The 24,214-nt window shown below is 35.2% G+C and overlaps 7 protein-coding genes across 7 annotated transcripts; 3 read left to right on the top strand and 4 right to left on the bottom strand.

Moving 5' to 3' along the window:
- The first annotated feature begins 1,024 nt into the window (after window positions 1–1,024).
- On the top strand, window positions 1,025–3,031 carry LOC106399727 (YDG domain-containing protein At5g47150). Its single transcript, XM_013840179.3, has 2 exons — window positions 1,025–1,390; window positions 1,963–3,031. The coding sequence occupies exon 2, from the start codon at window positions 1,972–1,974 to the stop codon at window positions 2,968–2,970; it is 999 nt and encodes a 332-aa protein (XP_013695633.2). The 5' UTR covers window positions 1,025–1,390; window positions 1,963–1,971; the 3' UTR covers window positions 2,971–3,031.
- Window positions 3,032–5,715: 2,684 nt separating this feature from the next.
- Window positions 5,716–7,690, top strand: LOC106398598 (YDG domain-containing protein At5g47160). The gene has a single exon (XM_013839124.3). The coding sequence runs from the start codon at window positions 5,932–5,934 to the stop codon at window positions 7,078–7,080; it is 1,149 nt and encodes a 382-aa protein (XP_013694578.3). The 5' UTR covers window positions 5,716–5,931; the 3' UTR covers window positions 7,081–7,690.
- An 8-nt stretch (window positions 7,691–7,698) lies between these two features.
- LOC106397416 (vesicle-associated protein 2-1) lies at window positions 7,699–10,040 on the bottom strand. The gene is made up of 8 exons (XM_013837996.3): window positions 9,744–10,040; window positions 9,503–9,613; window positions 9,274–9,344; window positions 9,113–9,194; window positions 8,926–9,041; window positions 8,680–8,811; window positions 8,202–8,270; window positions 7,699–8,094 (listed from the first exon to the last, which is right to left on the bottom strand). The coding sequence occupies exons 2-8, from the start codon at window positions 9,561–9,563 to the stop codon at window positions 7,969–7,971; spliced, it is 657 nt and encodes a 218-aa protein (XP_013693450.1). The 5' UTR covers window positions 9,564–9,613; window positions 9,744–10,040; the 3' UTR covers window positions 7,699–7,968.
- A 418-nt stretch (window positions 10,041–10,458) lies between these two features.
- Window positions 10,459–12,181, bottom strand: LOC106400795 (50S ribosomal protein L19-2, chloroplastic-like). Its single transcript, XM_013841191.3, has 5 exons — window positions 12,055–12,181; window positions 11,670–11,960; window positions 11,480–11,566; window positions 11,250–11,383; window positions 10,459–10,759 (listed from the first exon to the last, which is right to left on the bottom strand). Exons 1-5 carry the CDS (start codon window positions 12,082–12,084, stop codon window positions 10,651–10,653), a joined length of 651 nt encoding a protein of 216 aa, XP_013696645.1. The 5' UTR covers window positions 12,085–12,181; the 3' UTR covers window positions 10,459–10,650.
- A 1,859-nt stretch (window positions 12,182–14,040) lies between these two features.
- LOC106401498 (ras-related protein RABD2b-like) lies at window positions 14,041–16,240 on the top strand. Its single transcript, XM_013842029.3, has 8 exons — window positions 14,041–14,252; window positions 14,682–14,754; window positions 15,091–15,138; window positions 15,221–15,268; window positions 15,354–15,425; window positions 15,502–15,657; window positions 15,742–15,845; window positions 15,927–16,240. The coding sequence occupies exons 1-8, from the start codon at window positions 14,239–14,241 to the stop codon at window positions 16,018–16,020; spliced, it is 609 nt and encodes a 202-aa protein (XP_013697483.1). The 5' UTR covers window positions 14,041–14,238; the 3' UTR covers window positions 16,021–16,240.
- A 246-nt stretch (window positions 16,241–16,486) lies between these two features.
- On the bottom strand, window positions 16,487–18,676 carry LOC106400793 (RGG repeats nuclear RNA binding protein C-like). The gene is made up of 7 exons (XM_013841188.3): window positions 18,337–18,676; window positions 17,729–17,978; window positions 17,570–17,635; window positions 17,324–17,456; window positions 17,073–17,231; window positions 16,924–16,980; window positions 16,487–16,845 (listed from the first exon to the last, which is right to left on the bottom strand). Exons 1-7 carry the CDS (start codon window positions 18,482–18,484, stop codon window positions 16,657–16,659), a joined length of 1,002 nt encoding a protein of 333 aa, XP_013696642.2. The 5' UTR covers window positions 18,485–18,676; the 3' UTR covers window positions 16,487–16,656.
- A 915-nt stretch (window positions 18,677–19,591) lies between these two features.
- Window positions 19,592–20,593, bottom strand: LOC106397757 (ethylene-responsive transcription factor 2-like). Its single transcript, XM_013838382.3, has one exon. The coding sequence runs from the start codon at window positions 20,400–20,402 to the stop codon at window positions 19,746–19,748; it is 657 nt and encodes a 218-aa protein (XP_013693836.2). The 5' UTR covers window positions 20,403–20,593; the 3' UTR covers window positions 19,592–19,745.
- Between the last annotated feature and the right edge of the window lie 3,621 nt (window positions 20,594–24,214).

The raw sequence follows: 24,214 nt of genomic DNA, 5'->3' as shown, positions 1-24,214 counted from the left end.
GTAATGTGAAAACAACTTTTTTTAATGCATAACATGTCAATTTTTCATAGTAATTATTTTAACTATTTACAGCAAAAGTTTTTGTTTTCTATGTTATATAGTACAAATAGTTTTTTTCAATAGACTACTATTTGATAGAACATCAGTTGGTTAATTTTCTAGAGTTCTGATATACAAATAAATAAAAAACAAGAGAGAAACAATTTGTATATGTGTTATATATACGCGTTCTTACATAAAAGATAAAAATATCGTTATCAATTTTTCTAAAGTATAGTGTGAAAACAACTTTTCAGATTTTTGTCATCTTCTTAATTCTTGATAGAAACCTTTTTACAAACGCAAAGTTTATGTTACATATTTATGGTAATATGTAGGTGTCATGAATACTTTATTCGTTTATATGAAACCAACAAGGCAGTAGCAGTAATTGCATTTTGTTTGAAACAAACTGGATATTATGTATTGAGTTATTGTTGCGTTCACCAACCGATAGAATTGTGATATTTCATATTCTATCAGTCGCACAGTGACAATCACAAAGTCTACTTGCAGAGGTTACGAAGCCCGATAACGCTTGCCATATAAAATGTTTAATCTTCCTTGGAATTTTGATCTTCCAGACCTCTTTCTTAAGCTTCGTTACGCTGAAGAAGAGCACCACATCTTTTATATATGATTTCTAGGTGGAGATAAAGTCATCTTAGCTACTACTTAGAAGAAGTAATCATATTGATGACCATTCAAGACTATTGACCAAGACTATCGACTATGATTTGGTCAAAGTTTTGACTTGATTATTTTTAGCTCTACGTAATATAGGGCTTTGAATGTTAATGGGCTTTCGGGAGGAGATAAGTTTCAGATAGCTGAATCAGATTTGCGGCTTAGACAGAAGGTGAAACCGGACTCTAACAGTTGGTTACTAAAACATAAAAGAAAACATATGAAAGTTGAAAAGACTCATTCGTTTTATGCTAGTACAGTGAGTATTGCATTAGCCTTATTATCATCCAAGTAACTTTGTTAGTCAAGCATATAGTACATGACATTGGAATCATTATCATATCAAACGTGGTCCAACTAATAATAAAGTACATTTGACATTTTTCAGGTTCATTTTTAATTTTTAGAACATCACCACAACCCTTAATTAAAGTTAACGGTATGGACCCCATAACAACAGAGACATTGAGTACATATCTCTGTCTATTTATCAAAGTCTGCACCAAGTCATCATATTCAACACTTCACCAAATTTTCCCGTGACTGTTCGTTCGCTTCGCCTGAGCCAAATCACCATATTTTGCAACACTTCACCACAAGCCGGAGCTGTTGTCTTGTCTATCCCACCATCGTCACGTCACCTTCTTCCCCGTAGCTTCTGCAGGTCTTCTTCTCCCTTTCGTTTGCTGTCTCCTAACGTTTCCTCTGTTATTGCTTCCTCTCTTTTCTGATTCTGTTGTAATAAGTGCTCTTCCACATGCTCTGTAAAGAGAAAGAAGCATGAATTTAACATTTTACACCCAAAAAAAAAAGACGTAGAAGAGTAGATCGATGAGTCTTTACTCGTGTCGTGGTTTGTCTGGTAATATCTTTAACGTCTTTGTTTTTTCTTCTTACTCGTGAAGTTTCTGATCTTACATTTAACTTTTTATTCCGGATCTGTCTTCTTTGAACTGGATTCGTCTTAGTTCTAGGTTTCTTCTTTTTTCGTCTTCTCCAAGAAAATGAGAGTGAATTTAAATCCTATTTGCTAATTTTTTTTTTTGAATTATCTTTAAATTTCCTCAAACGATCTGTAAAAGGTGCATAAAATCAATTTTTTTTTAATAAAAGACTTCTCTCTGGATATTTTCTAGTGAAATGTTTCCTCAAAATCTATAGAAATTGAGTAAAAAAAAATCTATAGAAATTGTTTTGAATTAAAGAAATTTGATATTGTGTATTTTGTAATGTTAGTACAAGAAGATGGATCGTGCTCGTACGCGACCAATTGTCTATGCAATTCGTGATTTTCCACCTGGTTGTGGAACTGCTCCCTCTAATGTTCCTGACAAAGATCATTTCAAGAATCCAAGAACAAGTGATGATGTTGTTGTCGAGAATCAGAGTCCTGATCATTCTGATGCAGATTCAGAACCTAGTGGAGCTTCTCTCATAGAAGAACAAAAGTTTAGAACCTCTAAACACGATCGTGGTCTCAAACAAGAATCCCCGTTAGGAAGCTCTTATCATGGTCGTGTTCTTGGAGCTTCCAAACACAGAGGAAGTTGTTCCAAACAAGAACCAGAGTCTCAACACTCTGATCATGATGTTGCTGCACCTCCTACACCTCGTGAGAAAGTGGTTGAGGTCTTGCGTGCTTTTAAAGATGTCTACAGAGAGTTGGATCGAAACAAACAAGCGAGACGCGGTGGAGATTCGTTTGACGCTACAGCTAGAATAGACATCAAAGCACAAGCTTTCCTAGAGAGCGAGGGGAGACACGTGAACACAGAGAAGAGAATCGGACAAGTTCCCGGAGTCAACATTGGCGACGAGTTCCAGTACAAAACTGAGCTTCGTCTTGTCGGGCTTCACTTCAAGACCATGTGCGGGATCGACTACATGGAAGTAGGAGGTGTGAAGTACGCGACATGCATCGTTGCCTCTGAGGGATATGGATACAACGATAAGTTTGATGCTGGTGTTGTGATATATACAGGTGAAGGAGGTAACGTGATAAGCAAGCATGAAAACAAAACTGAAGATCAGAAGATGTTAAAGGGCAACTTAGCTTTAGCTAATAGCATGAGACACAAGACAGAAGTGAGAGTGATACGTGGCATGGAGAGATGGGATGGTAAAGGGAAGCGTTATGTCTATGATGGGTTGTATTTAGTTGATAAGTATTGGTTAGAGAAAGGAGTTAGTGGTAAGAGTATGTACAAGTTTAAGCTTTGTAAAATTCCAGGTCAACCTCGTTGACTTGAAAACAATAATGTTTACTTTCACAAGTTTCTAATTTGTTTTTTCATTTTGTTATTAATGACTTGAGTTTCCTTTCTACAGCTGAAGTTCAAAGTTGTAGGTGCTTAAGTTTTGTAGAAGCTAAACACGGACTCACATCGGATCTAAACAATCATTCACTTAAATTTTGTTTTCATGATATTTGTGAAATCATATTTCGTTTGAAGTCTCTTGAGAGATTTCTCTAAAGTCTTTTGAACAACGCATATGTTAAAATGACCTGAGGGTTTCAGTAATAACTTTATTTGAAGTTTATTAGTTATCCTTTATAAACAAAAAAGTGAGTTCATCTGAAATCTCCACAAAAACGAAGTTAATTTTTCTTTTAACCAAAAATTGAACTTTTGAAAGCACACTTGAGAAGAAATCTGCTGAGAAGAGACTTCCCTACAAGAAACTTTTCTCTCAGTATCAAATTTGTGTTTAACAAAAAAGACAAAACATTATCAAAAAATAGAACAGCAGACTTCACTATTTAATTACTTTATGATAATGTTTTTGTCTTTTTTGTTAAACACAAATTTGATACTGAGAGAAAAAGTTTCTTGTAGGGAAGTCTCTTCTCAGCAGATTTCTTCTCAAGATTTTAGTCAAACATGGAACTTTTTTTTATCAAACATGGAACGAAACTGTTGTTCTAAGAGTAAACTTCAAACAAATATCTACACTTTCCTACTTCGAACGAAGTATATTTTTTGTAATACTCTAAACTAACAATATTTTCTATGTTTAGTGTTTAGTGAATTACAATAATTTTTTGTGTTTTTATTATGTTGAATGCATTTTAATTTATTTAATAAAATATTATGTGTTCAAATTTTAATTAATATTTAGTTAAGAAATAACTATTTAGTTATATAATTTTTTTTTCCATTTTCATGAAAGGATGAGACTAAAATTTAGGTACAATGTCGTCAAAAAAAATTAGTTACAAAAGAAAGTTTACTTAGCTGTGCAATTTTTATCTCTCAATATACTCTAGAGTTATTTACTTAACTATGAAATTAAAAAATGAGGAAATCCTACAAATAACTTTTATAAATATATAAAATTTAAATTTTTTAAAAAAATTATACCCAAAGAGAATATCACAATTTATATTTATTATGACAAAAATAAATATTTAATAATCTTCTTAATAAATATCGTTGAACTAGCTTTTATAAATTAGTAAAAAATTGAATACGTTTGAATATAATTTTTTATTAAGTCAAAGGAATTTTGATTTAATGAATTTTACAAAATGTTAGACTAATGTATTTGCCTATTTGGACTCTTAAGATAATAAATTTTGGCGAAAAAAAATTAATTTTGAAGACTAAGCAAACTTTGTGTTCAACCGATCTTTTCTTATAAATAGACACCGTTCCCTTAGTATAAAACACATCTTTAACGCAACACAACATCATCTAGCAAAAGTTGTTTAGATCTTCTTCAAGGTAAGTGTCTTGAAAGTATATAGTTATTGACAAGTTTGTGAATTTTTTTCCAATTATTGTAAAATGTTCACAACAATTAACGATGTTAGCTCTTGATATAAGTTAAGAAAAAGAGAAAGAAAATCTCAGTTTTGTGTGTTCTTCTATTTCTTTAATGATATGTCAAATCGTTCTATATTATCGTTTTTAACTATTCATATTATGTGATGTTCAATGAAAATTTCATTTGATCCACGTATAATGAATGAAATTATTAAGTTATGAACATTTATGATCAATATAAAATTATATTTGAAGAACATTTATGTTTATATCTGAAAATTTACTATGCATATTTTTATAAAATTTGATAACCTACTAATTTAATTTTATGGGCTTTTATATATCAGCTATAATATACTAGTATGTCATTAATTGGTTTCTTTTGAGTTTTTTACCCAAAAAAATAAATTTTAGTTGAACAAGTCTTCTTTTTCAATACTTGAGACAAAACATCAGAAATCTAGAAAATTATTTCACAGTAGTAAGAAGAAATTGGAAAGAAAAAAAAAGGAAACACTGCATATTAATATAGAATAAATTCATACAAGAGTATTTTATAGAAAGAGAAATTTGAATTGTCATAGACTTCTGAGTTTCTATAAGCATAGTAATAAAGTAAAATGAGACAGAGAAAGGAAAGAAAATTTTAATTATGTAATGAGAGTAAATGCCGTGGAAGACTAAACATCACAACATCGTACACAATTGGCATATGATATAACGCATCACGTGATTATGAATTAAAATTAATTAGGTTTTGCTATTAATTCGCATAATTACGGCTAGAAAGTTATAACTGAAATGCATTAATGTAGTTTAGTGGCCTTAACGGTTCCTCAATAACATTTCGTTTAAAAAAAAAAAAATCCAAACTCACAAATTAATCAAACGGTCTTTTTCTTTTCAGTGACATCTCTTGTTCTCCGAGCCCTAAGCAAATACTCCTACGAGAAGAAGAAGATCATCATCACAGGTGCTTACTCATCGTCTTCTTTGATAGATTTATCTTTTTTTTTCGCTGTTTTATGACCATTTCACAATGTACGACGCTCTGTAATTGGTCAGTTGCTCTTCGTTACTTGTGTGTTATTTGTCTTAATCTCGTGTTTTCTGTTCTTCTGAGATAAACTCATTCATTATTTTGTCGTTTATGCTTGGGTTTTGTTTAGCAGGGGAAGATTGATCGAAGCTTCTAGAACATTAGGATGAATAACTTGAATCAAGTGTAAAATCGATTTTCACTTATAATCTATGTCCGTAATTTACAATCTCTAGGTTCGTGCATACTGCAATGGTCCGAATCTCATTAAAGTCACTCCAGATTGTGTCTTCGTTACACTTATTTTTCACCATTTTGTTCTTGTTACTGTTCATTCATTGGAAGTCAAGATGATGTTTTTTTTTTTTTGACTAAAATGTCACTTTAGTGTTAACTAAGATGTTGCCTTTGTATGTGTGCAGGAAGATTATCGAAATGAGATCCCTTTCCGATAAGAAAAAAAGGGTCTCTGCTGTAAGAGATTTTCCATATGGATGTGGGACTCGTTCTGTTCAGAATCAGAGAAGCGTGAATGGTCGTGAGGTTGTTCAAGCCGCACATGAACCGAGTGGTGTTGCTTACCACCACAGGCCTGCTTGTCCTGTTAATGAAGCTGATTCGTTGGATGAGATTATGAAGAAAGCTGGCTTCAATGTCCCAGCTAGGAGTGTTGTTGACAGAGGAAGATCTGTTTCGTCTTACAGTAAATCTTGTGGAAGCAAGGTTAAGCCTTTAAGTTCCGAGGAAGCTTCCAGGCTAATTGCTTCTCAGAGTAGAAGGAGACAACTTTCACACTCACATTCACATTCATCCACTATGGAAAAACAGAGAAGCTCACCTGAGAATGGTAATGCAACTGCGCTAAGGGCAAAAAGTCAAAGACTTGGTATCAACCCTGTTACGAGACAAAACCAGATAACCAAAGCTCTTACCCCACGCGAGAAAGTTCAAAAGGTGTTGCGTATATTCAAACTGGTGTTTAAAGCGCTGAACAAAGACAAACCAGGGCGGCATTACGAAGCACGAGCCATCCTAATGAACCATGAGATGCATGTGAACGATAAGAAGATGATAGGACGGGTCCCAGGAATCGAAATCGGAGATAAGTTCCAGTACAAGTCAGAACTCAACTTGATCGGTCTCCATTTCTACATCAGAGGCGGCATTGACTACATAACCAGAAAAGGAGGCTTGAAGCTAGCTACGAGCATCATTTCGTCGGAAGGGAATGGCTACACGGATAGGTTTAACTCCGATGTGATGATTTACTCAGGCCAGGGAGGTAACTTGACGAGCAAGGATCAGACGGTGGTCAAAGATCAGAAGCTTGAAACGGGGAACTTGGCTTTGGCTAATAGCGTGGAGGCAAAGAATCCGGTGAGAGTGATACGTGGCGTAAAGGACTCGAGAGGAAAGTGTTATGTTTATGATGGGTTGTACTTGGTTCAGGAGTATTGGCGAGAGAAGGGACGTGGAGGTAGTGTTGTGTTCAGGTTCAAGCTTTGTAGAGTTCCTGGTCAAGATTCAACTAACTTGAGATATCATTAGTGTGAGGAGAGATAGTATCAGACTGATTTTTAGAAAAGAAACTTTGCTTGGCAAAAAGCTATAGCCTATAGCTAATCATAACATAACAGTAGGTTTGGAATCTTTTGCTTTCATGTCAGATATGCTTCTGTTACTTTTGCGTTGATGCTTCTGTGTTCTGTTTATGTACAAAGTTATTAATAATGCTACCTTACTGCCAATTCCTTGCTTGGGTTGGTAAGAGCTGAAAGCAGCCTTAATAAAAGTAGTTCATTGTGTGAGTCACTCTCATTTACTGTCTCCAACTACCATTGAGAAAGTAAAAGAAAAACACTTATCAAATTCTGTATATTTAATAGAATTAAAAAAAAAAAGCTATCATCAGATTCTATACAGAAATGTATTACAATTTCAAGATCTTATGTATGTGTGTATTTACACAAAAACAAAAACAAAACCAACTAAAGATGCTGTGTTTCTCACATTAGATGTCATTATCCTAAAATCTACCAACTGCATGTGTCCGAACGGTTGTTCTCCATACTACCGACCCTATTGGGCATTTTAAGTTGGATCTTATGTACCAACCAAATCAAATTTATAACATAACTTGGGACCAACAATGAAGTAGCGAAAGAGTAAAGTCGAATCACGAAAATTTCTGCTGTTGTAAAAAAATGTACATCCAAAATAACTGACAAAGAAGCAAACTTTTTGATGGACAAAACAAACTAAAACAGATCATAGAGAGAAAAGACTGAGAGAGGGATATGGAGAGATTTAGCTTTGATATTGAGAGTTAACAGAGTAGAATACCCCCCCCCCCCCAAAATGTGTGACGCCGATTTGGTTCCTGCGGTTACATATGTTGGAGATGGTAGATCACGCGGAGAAGATGATGCTAGCTTTTTATTTGGGAGAAGCTAAGGTGAGTTTTAGGATGAAACCGATGATGAGTCCTATGAGTCCAACCAAAGCTGCCAACTTCAAGGATAACCCATTTCCGCTGTTCATTCTTCGTTTCTTCACCATCTCCTGCAATGTCATTTCAAAACATGTTTGGCAAGATCCTTTGTAACTAAGCAATGGCATTTGATTAATCAAATGATAGAATACCAAGGAAAAGTTTATGGAGATCGTACCAGTTCATGTTGCAGCTGTTGTGTTTGCTTAACAGCTGCATCTCGCTCTTCCTTCAGCCGCTGTATAGTCTGACCACACATGTTAATGGTAAGGAAGTTAGAGTGGAATTAAAAAAAGGGAAGAACTAAATCTCTCTTAAACTATGATGTGGTGAATTATGAGATTCTGTGAGGTACATTTGTTCACCGTATGAAGAAAGATTCAGAATTACAGTTTATATAGCCTCAAAACAACAGAAGGATAAATACTAGAAAGTCTGTATTAATACAATTATCACAAAAAGGGGACTACTTAATAAAGTGTCTATCTGTGCAGGAGGTCCAAAACTTTACAGAATCATCCTTCTACTATAAGGCTTTTGTTACTATCATGGTTGGTTAGCACAAAAAGTTAAAAATATAATGCTCTTAAGAGAATGTGCAGTAAGTCAATGATACATGCAGATTGAATAGTAGAGTGGATGTGGTTGGTACTCACAGAGATGGTTTCAGAGCCATTTCCATCGCCATTGGTTCCTCCAGATTCAGATGATCTTTGGGTTGTGGAGGAGGAGATATAAGAGACCTTGAGCTTACACTCTGTTAATGTTTTCCCACTGTCCTTTGTAAACTAAAACACAGACATGGCACAGATTTAGTGCCAATTTTTTATTCTCCCAGAAATGCAAAAAAATCATGATTATGGATAATAATAATAATAATGCTTTTGAAAGCAGTGACTTACAGTGTCTTGAGGAAGGTCATCAACATCAGTGTGTGGAGGGACAAGGGTACTTTGAAGGAGAAACTTGTCTTTGCACTGCATATCTGGAGGATACTCCCTTTGCGCTTGTAGAGTAACTACAGTTTCAGAAGATCTTAAATCAGTCCCTACGATGGAAGGAGTAATGAAGAATGAATGAGTGTGTAACCTCGAATGATGCAGGAGTCCCATGGCTGAATGACACCGGTGTTGGGTCTTACAAAATACTTTTTTGGAGACGTTGTCTTCACCTGATGACAACTTTAACAGTTATAAAAACTTGATGACAGAAAACAAATGAAGTTTTGGTGGATAAGGATGCGGAAACACCTTGAAAGCAACATAGTCCTCAGTTTTGTTAGCAACTTTAAGATCACAGTAGCTTTGCTTCTCGAGTTCAACTGATACAAACATCAATAATACTCTCATGAGTATCCAACAAAATCAATTTGATAGAGCAGATAAAAAATTCATTCATATGCTTAAGAGAATCAACCCCCAAAAAATGTAACCATCATTGAACTTCATGTTTTCTAAGGTAAGACCATAATATGCTTACAAAGGAATTTGAGTTCATCAGGTACAATGGAGATAAGCTGGTTCTCCCCAACGCCAGACATTGCCACACAATAATCTATCAATCAATCAATCAATCTCTACAACTCCGAACCTACACAACACATCCAAATCCAATTCAAAACAATTCCAAATTCTTATTTTTTTTTTGTTTTTGGCTCAAGAAAGCTAAAAAGGGAAAATAGAATCAGTGAGAAGCTGAGAGAAAAAGATACGGATCAAACCTGAAGAAGAAAATAAACAAAAAGTCACGGGTCCAACGTTTGATCAGCGAAGAAGCTTCTGCTTATTTCTCTCTCTCTCTCTCTTCCGGAGATCGCTCTCCTCCTCTGGTTCGGTTGGTGGTGACCAAGGCACAGGAAATTTTCTAGAGAGATTGAAGGGAAGAAAACCAAGGCGCTTCGTGGAGCGGCCACGTGAAGTCGAAGCAAAGTTCCTCCGGCGTCGTCTCCGGGAACTACGGGGAAGAAGAATAGAGAGAGAGAGAATTTGTGACACGTGTATTATTATTATTATACAGTTGTCCAGAAGAAAAAAGAAGCGACAGGCTGGAAATAAGAGCTAAAGACGTGGCGGTTTTTCATTGGTTTCATTAATTTATATAAAGCTAAATGTACTAGTGGGCTTTCAGGTGGTTGGCCATTTTCATTCCTCACTATTAATTTTTTTACTTTATCTTTCCCTGACCATTAATGATTAGCGTTGGTGGGCAATTAAATATTGAGACATGAACGCATTATTAACTCGAGATTAGTATTAATCATGACGAAGACAACATGAGAGAGTAGTTATAGTCAGTCATTAGAAATGAAAGAGACAAGAAAATACTCAGATGAGTTCCCAGAATATTCGTTTTTCTGCTTTACCTGGAAAGTCCATTGATTCAGTAAGAACTGAATATAAATTTAACTGCTCCACATTCCTACTCAAGATTAAAACTTCAACAGGGAGCCTCACCAAGCATTTTGATTTACTTTTCTCATATGTCACTGTAATATTATTACATGAAGAGAAACAAAATCCAAAAGACAACCAAACAAACAAACAATTCTTACAAAGAAGAGGGTGGAAACAAGAGTGGCTTAGCTTAGCTACCTTTGGAGGTTGAAGACAGCATAAGACTGGTGGTGCTCATTTAAAAGTAGAGAGACGAGGAAGTTTGTCCCTCAGATAGTAAAGCCTTGCTCTTCTCACTTTCCTGTGACTCACCACTTTTATCTCCTTTATGTTTGGTGAGTATCTGTTCAAATCAAAATACACATCATATACATACTCTTAAACCCCAATTCATTGTAGATTCAGCCTATCATACAGCAAGTGGAGACTAGTATGTTAAGATAACAGCCAGCTCTACAGTGATCAAGACTAAGGTTGATGCACTATTCTGTGGTAGTTGTATATTTTCATACTTGAAGTAGCAAATGTTTTTCAATTTTACATGAAAATAACTGATGCATTTATTATGATACGATTCAGAATCAAAACTCTCCTTATTTTTCAAGTTTAAGGAAGAGCAAGATGACCATATAGAGTTTGCCTTCTAGTCCACACTCTTTGATCACTCCCAAAGCCAAAAAGCTCCAAAACATCCAAATGATCAAAGACTCTTAACTCTAAACAGTCTAACCCCACCTAAAAGCTCCAATATTATTAAAATTCATATTTAACAGTACGCCATGCCCGAGCTAGTGTGTGGATAATTAAGAGAGGCAAGGAAGAAGGATACTAACATAGGAAAGACGATTTCAACGCCAATGCCTGCAATGATTCTCCGGATACGAATAGTAGTGTGGATGCCTGCATTTTGCCTAGACATCACTATACCTTTGTAGATCGATAGCCTACGTCTGTTCTCAGGCACTTCCTGTATAAATCAAACCCACCACATCAAAATCAAATCTTGCTGCTTGATACATAATAATAATAATGACTTCATATGATACCAAGAACAAGAACTTACTAGTTTGATCTCCACAATGTCCCCTGTCCTAATCTCTGGAACCGGTCTTACTTTCTCTGAAACCTCAATTGCTTTCTGGTTCAGTATCTACATAAACAAAAAGCCAAATCAAAATGTCATATATCTGGTGCAATATCAGCAAACATGGCACATATTATTACAGAACAACACATTTGATATTATAACTTACCCCCATGACATCTCCGAGCTTGGTCCTTGGCTTCCACGGAGTTTTTGCTTCCTCCACCTCAGTGGCTCCTTCTGTTTCAGCAACATCCTCCATAACTGCTTCTTCAGTGTCTTCACCTTCAGTACTCTCTTCGGCTTTGGCGATAAACTCCCTTCTCTTCCTGGAATCGATCGCGAAGCCAAAGTTGGAGCCGGAATGATTTAGAGAAAATGATATCTGAGAGTTCACTGATGGTGTAAATGAAGAGACTCTTAGATTCTTAGTAGGGATTCTCGGTAACATATGCAGTGCCTGTCGCCACAAAAAGGAAAACCAGCAGAAGATAAATTAAGAATTCAAAGAATCATGATGTGAAGTGTGTTTGTGAGTCAGAGAAATGAAGAACCTGAGGAAGAAGACGAGAGCTCGTCGCCATGTTTGCAGAGTAACGAAAGCCTTATCAGTAGCTTCAGCGCTTAAGCTATATTGAAATCTCTTATCCTCGCGTACAATAACTTTAATGGGCCTACACATTGGGCCCGTATTCAATTAAATGTAGTATGACATTAAATCATTTACCAATAGGGCCTGCTCTAATGCTTGTTATCTTCCAGTTTTTAGAACTTGAGATGGTCCATATAACGAGTTTACAAATAAAAATATGTTTATAGTATCATACTGTTGACGTTTTTGATGGCTGGTAAAGTATTAAAGCAGATATCATTTTTATGATTGGTAACTAACCATTTATTACTGTATACATGCGAAAGAGAATTACTAATAACAAACTTAATATCACATGATTACATTACATAATCTGTTGACTGTTATGAGCCTTCCTTGTAGAACTGCTTCAATGTTTCTGTTGTTGTGGAGCCTGCATGAGCTATATACTAAATTTATTTATTTATTTTCTCTGTCGGCAAACTTATTCGTTTATCTCAGGAAGATGTGTATAACGATCACTCAAAGTACGTATCATTTATTATACAACATCGAGTCAAAGAGATAACATCATTTTGATTGGCAGTAGCTCTTGCAACTTATGATAAACAATCCGCTTCAATACTCGCCTGTCTTGCAAGTTGCATGAACGTGTGGTGAAGGTTTTTGGTGCCAACATTCTTGAGTTTCTGGACGTAGTTTTCGTTGATTGAAAGGCAGTAATATTCATTTTGAATATAAATGAAATAATTACAGATATTTTAGTTAATTCAAGTCGTCTACATGTTCGCGTTATCATTGACTTCCACGACGATGATAAGCTAAATATTAAAATTTATCATATATACTGTAATGCCAAAAGATAATCAAATATAATGTTCTCATTTTTTTTTTAAATGTTCTCATATTTCTATGCCTCTAATTTTTGTAGAACGAATATACTTTTTTCTTAAGAAGTTCTTCCTCCAAAAATGCATAATAATCAATATCTTAAAAGTAAGGTTGATCAGATTCGAAACTTTAATCTCCTCCTAAATTTAGCTTTCCTCCCCGAGTGTATAGAATCAAAAAGAAAGAAGAAGAAAAAAGTGACAGAAGAAAAGATAGAATGATTGATTGATTTGTGCCTCCACGCATCTATGGGGTTGGCTTTGCCAAGTCAGCATTCAAACACCAAAAGCAAACGCATTTACAATTTTCCGAAAGCGTGGGTCCCACTTATTTATTTATTGTACTAGGCTTAGGCATTTTAATTTAGATCCAAAAACCCGAAACGGAACCGACAAAAAAATACCCGATACCAAACCGAACCAAAAATTTACAAATACCTTTTAGATTTAATTTTTTTGTTAACCGGAACTGAAAAGAACTGATCCGAATAGATCCAGACCCAATAAGAATCGATTTGTATCCGACTTAAGAAGATGTATTTCTAAAACAATGATTTTTTGTGTTCTATTTTATACTATTGTATGATTTAGTTGAAATATCTTTTGTTAACATTTGTTATTATTTTGTAACATTTTTTAAGTAACATGAAGTTTTAAAATGTAAAATGTTTTATTTTAATTATTAATAGTTTGATTTAAGTTATTTTGTAAAATTTTAGATATATATGACAAATATCGACTAAATTTGATAGAGTTGGTTATGCCATATCCTTTTTAGATCATAAATATCTAAACCCAATCCGGATCCGATATAGATTCAAAAAATTATGAATATTTTATGGATATTTTTAATTATAGATCCGAACATATCCGGATCCGAAAAACCGACTCGGATCCGATCCAAAATTTTCTAAGAATCTATTAGATTTAAATATTTAGGATCTAAAAAATTCAATTCTGAAAGGAATCGGTCCGAACTGCCCCGAAGACCCCAGCGCCCGGGCCTATACCTGACAAAAAGAGAGATCAACTTAATAAGTAAAGTCGAAGAGGACAAAAGGATAAATAAATAAATAACAAAAAAACATTCACCGTTTAGGTCTCTCTCTCTCTCTCTCTCTCTCTCTCTCTCTCTCTCTCTCTCTCTTCTTTGTTCCTGACGAAGATCGCTGAAAATACTATCGCCATATTATCCCTTTACCCCGAGCTTCTCGTTTGATTCGTTGGGAGATCGATCTAGAAACGATACTTTAGCCATGAATCCTGAATAGTAAGACTCTTCTCTTCTCCATGATTTGGATCGATTTACCCGCTTTTTGTTTTTGATGTCTTTGAATTGTTTCGATTTTATTTGGATCTTTGTTGGCATGTAAGGTTTCTGAGTTGAATCTACTCAATTTTTCCCCTCTTTTTAATTTCGCTTGATCGATTCTCGATTAGGATCTTACATAGATTGGATCTAGGGGAATTTGACTTGGAAAAATTCGATGTTGCAATTCGAGACTGTGTTACCTTTAATCGCATAGAGTTCTCACGGTTTTGATTTTGAACAAATTTAATCAACGTATCTTTCAGATTAATTATTTTATCAATTCTGAACATTTCGACCGAAACGTGGCAAAAGGAATCCTTTAATAGGTTTAAGTCTTAATGATGTTTATCGTTCTGTCTTAATCCTCTCTTTTTTTTTAATTTGCAGTGACTACCTGTTCAAGCTTTTGCTTATCGGTGACTCTGGTGTTGGAAAATCTTGCTTGCTTCTAAGGTTTGCTGTAAGTAACTCTTTCTCCAGCTGAATAATTGTTTTAGATTTCTTACTTGCATGTGTTAATTGCCGTTTAATAACAATCTGTGCGTCCTTCAAGTTCAATTACTTGTTTCTCCAAAATAGTTTACACTATACTTTTTTTTTTTAACAACAGTTTACACTATGCTATCATTGTTACTATGAGTGTATTATCTTTGGTAATTGCGTTTTAACATTGAACACGAGTAACAAATCTATGGGTCTTTGAAGTTTAATACTTGTTTAGTTCTCAGGTTACAGTATAGTATCGTTGTTGCTCTTTGTGTGCTTATAGTTTGATGTCTTGAATTTGTGTGTACAGGATGATTCTTACCTGGATAGCTACATCAGTACCATTGGTGTTGACTTTGTAAGTTTACTCTTCCCATCACTTGTTAGTACTCGGAAAACAAAAAAAATATTAGTGTTGGCTAATGTTAGATGTGATTCAGAAAATCCGCACAGTTGAACAAGACGGAAAGACAATCAAACTCCAGATTGTAAGTGTTCTTGATAACATATATTCATTTAAAACTTGGCAAGCGTGTATACTACTATAACTCGTGGCAATGACCGTGTATACAGTGGGACACAGCAGGCCAAGAACGTTTCAGGACCATCACCAGCAGCTACTACAGAGGAGCTCATGGAATCATTGTATTTCTCACGAAGCAATCATCTTCTTGTTTATAGATCCATCCTTTGTTTACTTGTCATTGGCTTTTCTTGGCAGGTCACCTATGATGTCACGGACCAAGAGAGCTTCAACAACGTCAAACAGTGGCTGAATGAAATCGACCGTTACGCCAGTGAGAACGTGAACAAGCTACTGGTTGGGAACAAAAACGATCTCACATCGCAGAAGGTTGTATCCACTGAGACAGCTCAGGTAACAAAACGAACCAAGTGGCCTCTTTTCCGTGAACCTTGTCGAAAAGATGAGTAATAAGAAGTTTGTTTTCTCCTCCTACAGGCTTTTGCAGATGAACTGGGGATCCCTTTCTTGGAAACAAGTGCTAAAAATGCAACCAATGTTGAAGAAGCTTTCATGGCCATGACTGCTGCTATTAAGACCAGGTTTGAATTAGATTCTACTTTTGTTCCCTAAACCTTTCACTTCCATACTCTTAACTGTTTTTTTGTGGTTTGTGTTTGCAGAATGGCTAGCCAACCAGCTGGAGGTGCCAAGCCACCGACGGTCAATATTCGCGGACAGCCAGTGAACCAGCAATCAGGCTGTTGCTCATCTTGATTCTATTAGTCTCAAGAAGTCTCTTTGGATCATAACTCACCATTATAATCATTTGTTTGCATTGCATGTAAGACCTCTCAAATTGACAACTTTCTTTTCCTTTCGTTTTATAGCTTTTCTCTTCTTTTTTTCTGATGTATTTCGATGTTTGAAACCCATAAACTTTACTCTATAGTAAAAGACCCTTTATGCAAATAAAGCAGACGAGCCTTAAAGATAATTCGAAATATGATATTGTAACATTATTTGTGTTGCATTCCCGAGAAAACAATTCTTCTAGAAGGTTGTTATTATGACACTAATAACGGATATCTAAAGAGTAAATTAGCTCAATATACTTAAAAGGGTGAGATACCATGCAAATGGGGGAAAATGGTAATGATGGGGGGAAGAAAATTGGAGGGATTTAGAGTATAGAGTGCAAATAGGGGATATTTGGTGTGTAGGGAGTACAAATTCTCATATCTAAAACTAACAAGATCAGATAGATAATCCTCTAATATTGTATTTCCATCATAATTTAAAAGCCTTCTAAACTTGTTTTGTGGAGAAAGTGCAACAAAAATGAACTAAGAACAAATATTAAACTAAAGAAAGCGTAGAGATTGATAGAGGCTCAAGGACCAACAGGGGTCTTCACTTGCCCAACGATGGGAACTGAGCACTGTCTCCAATTGCCGGAGCAGGTGCTCCTCCATGCCTTTGGTTTCCTCCATTTCTCTGTCCACGACCACCACCGCGACCTCCTCTTCCACGGTATCCACCTCTGGGGTTGTTGTATCTCTCCCCATCAGCCGGCTTCAAAAACTCGTTAATGCTCAACGACTACAAAACCAGCATAGATTCAGTACAAAAATGTTTTAGACTCGCATACTGGATGGTGAGAAGAGAAAGAAACAAGACCTTCTTGGTCTTCTCTTCTTTCTCAGCAGCATCTTTGCGTTTGTCCTTGTCGGATCCCTGAAACAATAACAACACAAGAATCAGCTCTTGCTCTATTACCGTGAGAGCAAATTTTGTAGAGATGAAAGTAGAATAATTTAGAATCTCACCAGCTTAATGAAGATTTCCTCATCATTGGTCTTCTTGTTAGAGAGCTGTTGCATAGACTCAAACACTTTGGTGTCAACTTTCCTCTCCTCAACCTTTGTGGCCTGCAGAGCTTTCTTCTTCTCCTCCAGAATTTTCTCATACTCTTCCAGTGTCATTTCCTATAACAAACCCACATATAGATTTAAAACTTCGAATTTTTCTCATCTCATATAACATGTTCAAGCACATTAGTAGCCGAATATGTTTATACCTTGTCTTCAGGTTCTTTCTCCTCTTGCTCAGCCGCAGGAGAGTCTTTCTTTGCAGCAGTGGTGTCATCCTCACCACCTTCATTCTCAGCAACAGGGCTCTTCTCAACCTCTGTTGTCGGTTCCTCGGTTGGTCTAACATTTAGACAAACGTACGAGATTATTTTCCAATCTATAGGTACAAGACAGAGCACATACAAATTGCAACTAATAGAAGAAGGAATCAAACTGAAGAGCAAGAGGCTTACGGTGTGGTGTCATCTTCAGTAGTACCCCAGTTTCCACGACCAGCACCCTCACGTTTCAGGTCATTACTAGCAAACATCAAAAGTCAAAACAAAATCACAAACAGTAGAAATCAAACATAGAAGTAACCAAAAGTAGAAGACATGAAAAGAAAAGCTTACCTACGACCTGTTCTGCTATGGCGGTCATAGACCCTCTTTGGGCGTTGTTCCACATCACCTGTTCTACCATTGGCAAATCCACCAACTTGACCTCCACGACCACCACTTTCGCGGTATCCACGGAACCCACCGTTCCTCTCACCATCCTTTGGTCCATCCTTTGGATCGTAAGGTCTGTTTCCTCCCGGGTTAAATGAACCACGAGGCGGCCCACGACCTCCTGAAGGAGCATTCCTTGACTCCCCCTTCACTACATTTATTAAAGACAAATTAATATCCATTTCATTCTATAACTTTCCAAGAACTCTACGCAAATTTAATTAAAAGTAAAACAGTTGTCGCTTATTCATCAAATATATAAAAAGCTACTTTTTCAGACACAAAGCTCCCTAGTTAAGCTTAGCTCTAGTATAAAAGATTATTCAGACATAATCAAACAAAGCTCCCTAGTTAAGGTTAAGACAGCAAAACAGTAAAAAAAAAAAAACACATGACAAAAGCATACATTTTTCAACAAGGTTCCAATGAAATGAATCAAGCAAACACTACCCAACATGTCTAAACACTGACTCTGTTCAAAAACGTACACAAACCAAATAACATCTTACCAGCTTGAGAAGGAGGAGCCTGCTTGGATTGTAACTTAGCAGGCAACAAAGGAGCTGCTTTCTCGACCTTCTTGGGCAAAGCCACAGCGATCTGGCTTGGATCCTCAGCGTCAACTCCTAAGAGATCGAACGGGTTCACAGTCGCCATCTCCGGTAGGTAACGAATCAAATACGAGAAAACTGCTTGCTTGATGGATTTTTCGAGAGGGAAAAACCTTACTGACTAGACGATTCCATGGATAAAATCTGAACCTAAAGATCGAAGAGTTGATTCGGACAAGACCTTTGTTTCGGATGTCGAAATGCGAGTGGGTGAACGAACGCTTACGAAATGTAAAACCCTAGGGATGCTAAATAGAGAGTTTGGGCCTGGCCTTATTCAATATAAGATGGGTTCGGTTTTAGCCCGAACCATGTTTAAGGTTGGGCCTTATTCTAAATAGATGGGCTAAAACTATAATCAGCCCAATTCTATTTCCCTATCAATAAATGGGTAAATTAGTGAATTGCATCGATTTGTATCATGTAATGGTGATGTGAGGGAAAATATAAAAAAAAATCTAATAGCCTTGGGCAAATATAAAAAAATGGATCCTATTTTAAACATTTTTCCATTGTAGTTTTTAAGTTCAACTAAAGAATTTTAATAATCCACAACAAATAAAAAGGAGAAAATAGGTATGAGTTTCTTTAAATACGAAAGACAATACACATTAAAAAATTAATGTGAACCTTTTATAGGTTCTTTTTGTTATAAAGTTACTAGCTATTTACTCTTTAACAAATTAATGTGAACCTTTTATTACTAATAAAATCACACTAAATAAAATTCTGGACCCAAAGATCCATGGTCATTACCCTTACTGCCATGGTCAAGAGCCGACACAGGCTAGAATGAATATGTAGCGGTGTTGAAGTTAGTGAAGACAAACTTTGTGGTTGCTCTTTTGGTAGTAGAAACAACAGGAATCAGAATTTTGAGCACGACAGCCCCTGAATAAGAAATTCTTAGTTTTTTTTTAGATATATACACAAATAAAGAGATGGAACTGAACGATTGGGTATGAATCCTCTAGTTTGTGTCTTTTTATGATGAATCATTCTTGGATAGATACGATAAGCCTTCTTGTAAATATGTATATCATCTCATATTTTCAATATAGTATATGATCTTTTAAAAGCTAATGAGCACGTATTCACATCATCATGAGATAATTACTACGTAATTGTGGAAATGGCTGTTAGTTTAGTAAAAGAGACCAAAAAGAAACAAATGAAATTCATGGAGTGAGTATCAGATAATTTACATAAGGAACACTTTACTTCTCTTCCTTTTTTACAATACACACATTAAACTAACGATACCAAACCAAGTGGTTGACACGTGTCTCTTATGCACTTCACCTGAACTATGGCACGTTCTCTGTTCTTCTCCTCTGCTTCGGCTTCCCGTTTGCAGAAGAGGACGACGAAGAAGACTTATAAGACCTCTTTGACTTGATCCTCACCGGGTCGGGTTCACCGGAGTTAACTCTCAACGGAAAATTCAACAAAGCGCGGGAACCACGCATCCTGAAAGCAGCTCTATCGTAAGCCAAAGCTGCATCTTCCGCCGTCTCAAACGTCCCTAACCATTCCCTCGCTCCTTTTTTCGCCGGATCACGTATCTCCGCCGCGAATTTCCCCCACGGCCTCTGTCTCACCCCTCTGTAATGCTTTCCCTTCCCCGGCGGCGCCGCCACCGCCTTCGGTTTTTCAACCACCGCTGCGAAGTTATCCAAAGATTCTGTTTTAACCGCCGGAAAATAGTTAAAATCGCTGAGACAGCTCAAGTCCGATGACGGCGACGGCGTTTCAAAGGCGTCGTTGAGGACACTGTAGACTAACATATCCTCGGAGTCGTTCTCTTTCAATGGCAAGTCTCCCCAACTCTGAGTGAAACAAGAACTCGGTATTGACTCATTGAATCGTAACTCGTTGTCTCCTCCTAGCAAGTGACGTCGTATTGACTCCAACAAAGCGTAATCGGATTCTGCTGCCGCCGTTATCTCGCCCTCTCCGTACATTATTATTACAGAAGCAAATGAAAGTGGTTTTTTTTAAGTAAACGAAAATGTTTTTTTTTTTAACTTGATTGTCAAATGTTTAATTTTTTTTCTTATGGAAGACGGTGAAAGGGTTTATATAGTAGATAAGGTTCATGAACCCCTTAAGTCTTTTTCATGTTTATGCAGTTTTGTATTGTAGTGGGAGATTAAAAAAGCTGATTAAAATATGAAAGTTTTGGATTTTTCATTGCTACGAACGTTCGTGAATTAAAACACGTGCGTTTTATCCACACTATCAAGCTGAAGTGTCAAAATGACGAAATGAGATTTATGGCCGATTGGTCGTTGGTAGCAACTTGTCTCTTGTTTTGTCGCTCGGTGTTGAATTTGAGTTCCGGGTTTGTTAAGGAACTTGTCCCTAGGTTAGTCTATAGGACCAAGGTCTTATAATCTGTTATTCTTTGTTATATTATATAAATCTTCAACCAAGTAATATTCTTTGTTATGGGAATATGGGATAGAGTTTCAAAAATACAGAACTACTTGATGTTAAAATGGTAAAAGTACAATATTATTTGTTATGGGATAAAGTATCAAAAATACAGAACTACTTGATGTTAAAATTGTAGATGTGTACTTAATTACATGGTCGCCAATAATATATATCTTCATTTACTTGAAATCTAGCTTAGATTTTGTGTTTGGTGGTGAAACAAAAATATATTAAGGTAGGTCATAGCTATTTTGAATGGGACACTTTTAAAATGTCTGCACAAATCGGGATGCATTTCACCTAGACACGAAATAATATCATCTGATCACTTTTTGCCTTTTACTCTTTCGTTTATACTCTTGCTAGCTTTCTTAATTTTCAACTTCATTATTTTCAGTTTAGAACAGTTGCACAAACACACACACACACGCAACTTATTCGTTAATTGATGTTTATCGAATTATAAATAATCATTTGGGCTACTCTAGTCGATAAATCTGCAGTGCTGAAATCTTAAGCTCCTAATGATTTTCATGAAAAGCCATTGTTTAATTCATCTTTATGAAAAACAATTTCACCTTTTTGTTTGTTCAAACTTCAAATTGTCTTGGTTTTCATGCAAAGTTCGGTTCAAAAGCCACACTTTAACCCATCTTTATGAAGTTTCTTTTCATATATATTTTTTTCAAAACTTCAAATAGTCTTATATACTCCTCCTTTCCACCAGTAATTTGGAATTTTGTTGAAAATTTATTTTATTTCCGTCTTTTTCCTTATATTGGCTTGTACTCCAAATTGATATATAGTGGGTCTGTTACGAGTGTCCACTTGCAAAAGAGACCTCCTACATGGAAGCATAGAATTTAAATCTCTCTTACAATATTGTACTATTTTCCGATCGATCTAATGGATCACAATAGTAGTCTTGGTTACCCTGGTTTCTTGGGTTATTATGTATATACGAGCAAGTCCGTTTAAATTTTTAATTGAGTCTTCAACTAATATATGAAAATTGGTATGTAAGTATTTACAATTAACCTCAACGTGTTTATAATACGGATTTTATGTGCAAGAAAATCAATTTAACGTTACTATTATGTCGTCATAATCCAAAAATAGTTGTACTGTCTAAAAATCAAATAAAAACTATACTCCGGATGTGACACCAATTATTTTAGACATCACATATTGTCATTTAATTTACCAAGGATTAATTAATATTTGTGTCGTCTAAGGTTTTCTAATTGATGGTATGTGTGTGTGTGGGGGGGAGGGGGGGGGGGTTAAGCATTAATATATGGATCCAATCAGATTAAGTTTCGTTTTGTTATAAAATTACTTTGATCAATTCAATATCAAATGCATATAATATATCAATGTAGTTGTTGAACATTCGTTTTCATGTTTGAACTGTGCAGCTGAATCCTCAAACTATCACTTGGACGTTTCACATACATCCACTTGTTTTTTTTTGTTACATCTTATGATTATATTTTTTAATTAAGAACATGATTATATTTTTCATTCCCATCTTCATGTTTCTCTTCTCAAATAAAACATAATATTTGTCTTTGAGATTTAGGTTGAGATAAAAATTCTCATAAGAATATAATTTGTCTTAATGAGAATATAAAATCTATAATTTTATTCGGATTTTTAGTTAGATATAGATATGGATAAAACTTATATTTTGATCTTATCAGTTAGCGACGACATATACGCCATGTATATTTTAATGCGTGAATTATATTTTTCTCATATTACACAATAATTTGTTTATATAACGATGTCTAATTTAGGTTTATTTGTCTAACCAATAAAACCATCTCTACCACTTAGAACATCTCTAACCCCACTCTAAACAGATTCGCAATAATAGTATGTTTGCAAACAAAAGTATAGAGTGCTTTATATTTTATGAGAGAAGAAAACGAATTGAAATATTCCAAAATGATATTTTATGAACAATAAAATAAGAGTGATTTACACTATAGAGCAGTTTATGAGTTTTTATTACACCATAAGACAGTTATTGCTCCTAAGGTAGTTTTTCACAACTACAAGATAACTACGTTCTTTATTGAAACTAGATAGATTCCACAATTTTCCTTTTAATTTTGTTTTCTTTCTCTCTCTGTTAAAGAGAAATAATTTTTAATGGTAGAAAAATTCCAAAAGAAATCTGGAAAACAATAATTTTAATGGCAAAAAAAGATGAAGAGGAAGAAACTGAACGGTAGTCACTTGAATACTTGCCGTAAACGCATATCGTCGTCTTCTACTTTGTCGAAGGCCATGATCTGTTGTAATATTATTTATCATCTCTTCAGGCGCGTTAATTCACTTTGTCATCTCTTCCGTTGCGTTGCAACAATGTTTCCAGCGTCGTGACCTTATCTCTCTCGCCGTCACGGCACCGTAGAAGCTCGGGAACATCAATGGCCACTTTTGTTTTTTTTTTTGTTTTTTTGGTCCTTAACGTTTGTATAATTTTGTATTTAACCCTAAACTTATTAATTGTGCATATATCTAACCCTAAACCTATATGTGTACAACTAGTTTATATATATTGGTTCATTTTGGTTGTACACGTGTACATGTTTCAAAATGTACACAAAATCACTCACAAACGTTTTGATTCTTCATTCTAGTACATCATCATAATTGCACGAATGATACTTGGTCTTTTGATTGCTTTAATTTTTTCCTCCAAACTTTCAAAAGTAAACAATTGTCTATTTGATTTAGCAAAAAAAAAACTGATTATGTACTACAACCCCAATGCTAATGCAATTGAGAACATATGTGCACATATTTAAATGCATTATAAAATGAATTAAAAGAACAAAAATCAAAAGCTTAAAATTATTAGATATGATTAACACACAAAACCATGTGTACAACTTTAGTTTGACTTTTGTTATGTATATTTGGTATTTTTTAGTAAGCGCCGGTCACCATATGTGTACAATTTCTTTACATATGTTAAAATAACACAAATAAACTAGTAAGATTTTCTAAAATGCATAAATGAAACCGTAAATTTAAAAAGCATTTGGCGTGTACACTATATCATGCACACAACAATTTTATTATCCACATGTACAATGATTCACATTTACATCAATTAACTTGTACAATAATATATGGACACCAAATAATATGTTAAATTTATTTGCAATGATTCATATTTACATCTGATAATCAAGAATACATAACCATGATTGCAATGATGGTCAAAATCACCAATGTGTACACACACATACATGTGAGTTTTTGTAAACAAGTATACACGTGGACAATGAAATATGTATACACATGTACACCCGTAAACATT

The sequence above is a fragment of the Brassica napus genome, chromosome A6, assembly GCF_020379485.1.
Source record: "Brassica napus cultivar Da-Ae chromosome A6, Da-Ae, whole genome shotgun sequence".
NCBI lineage: Eukaryota > Viridiplantae > Streptophyta > Magnoliopsida > Brassicales > Brassicaceae > Brassica > Brassica napus.
This window is presented reverse-complemented; position numbering and strand designations above follow the sequence as displayed.

Coding starts and splice junctions, on each gene's coding strand:
- LOC106399727 (XM_013840179.3), top strand. CDS start 1,972: ATGGATCGTGCTCGTACGCGACCAATTGTCTATGCAATTCGTGATTTT.
- LOC106398598 (XM_013839124.3), top strand. CDS start 5,932: ATGTTGCCTTTGTATGTGTGCAGGAAGATTATCGAAATGAGATCCCTT.
- LOC106397416 (XM_013837996.3), bottom strand. CDS start 9,563: ATGTCTGGCGTTGGGGAGAACCAGCTTATCTCCATTGTACCTGATGAA. Junction 9,345..9,502: donor TGATGAACTCAAATTCCTTT/GTAAGCATATTA, acceptor TGTTTGTATCAG/TTGAACTCGAGAAGCAAAGC. Junction 9,042..9,112: donor GGACTCCTGCATCATTCGAG/GTTACACACTCA, acceptor CTGAAACTGTAG/TTACTCTACAAGCGCAAAGG.
- LOC106400795 (XM_013841191.3), bottom strand. CDS start 12,084: ATGGCGACGAGCTCTCGTCTTCTTCCTCAG. Junction 11,384..11,479: donor ACATTGTGGAGATCAAACTA/GTAAGTTCTTGT, acceptor TGATTTATACAG/GAAGTGCCTGAGAACAGACG. Junction 10,760..11,249: donor GTTGAAATCGTCTTTCCTAT/GTTAGTATCCTT, acceptor TGATTTGAACAG/ATACTCACCAAACATAAAGG.
- LOC106401498 (XM_013842029.3), top strand. Junction 14,755..15,090: donor GCTTGCTTCTAAGGTTTGCT/GTAAGTAACTCT, acceptor TTGTGTGTACAG/GATGATTCTTACCTGGATAG. Junction 15,139..15,220: donor GTACCATTGGTGTTGACTTT/GTAAGTTTACTC, acceptor GATGTGATTCAG/AAAATCCGCACAGTTGAACA.
- LOC106400793 (XM_013841188.3), bottom strand. CDS start 18,484: ATGGCGACTGTGAACCCGTTCGATCTCTTAGGAGTTGACGCTGAGGAT. Junction 17,979..18,336: donor GGCTCCTCCTTCTCAAGCTG/GTAAGATGTTAT, acceptor TAATAAATGTAG/TGAAGGGGGAGTCAAGGAAT. Junction 16,846..16,923: donor AAGAAGAGAAGACCAAGAAG/GTCTTGTTTCTT, acceptor CTGGTTTTGTAG/TCGTTGAGCATTAACGAGTT.
- LOC106397757 (XM_013838382.3), bottom strand. CDS start 20,402: ATGTACGGAGAGGGCGAGATAACGGCGGCAGCAGAATCCGATTACGCT.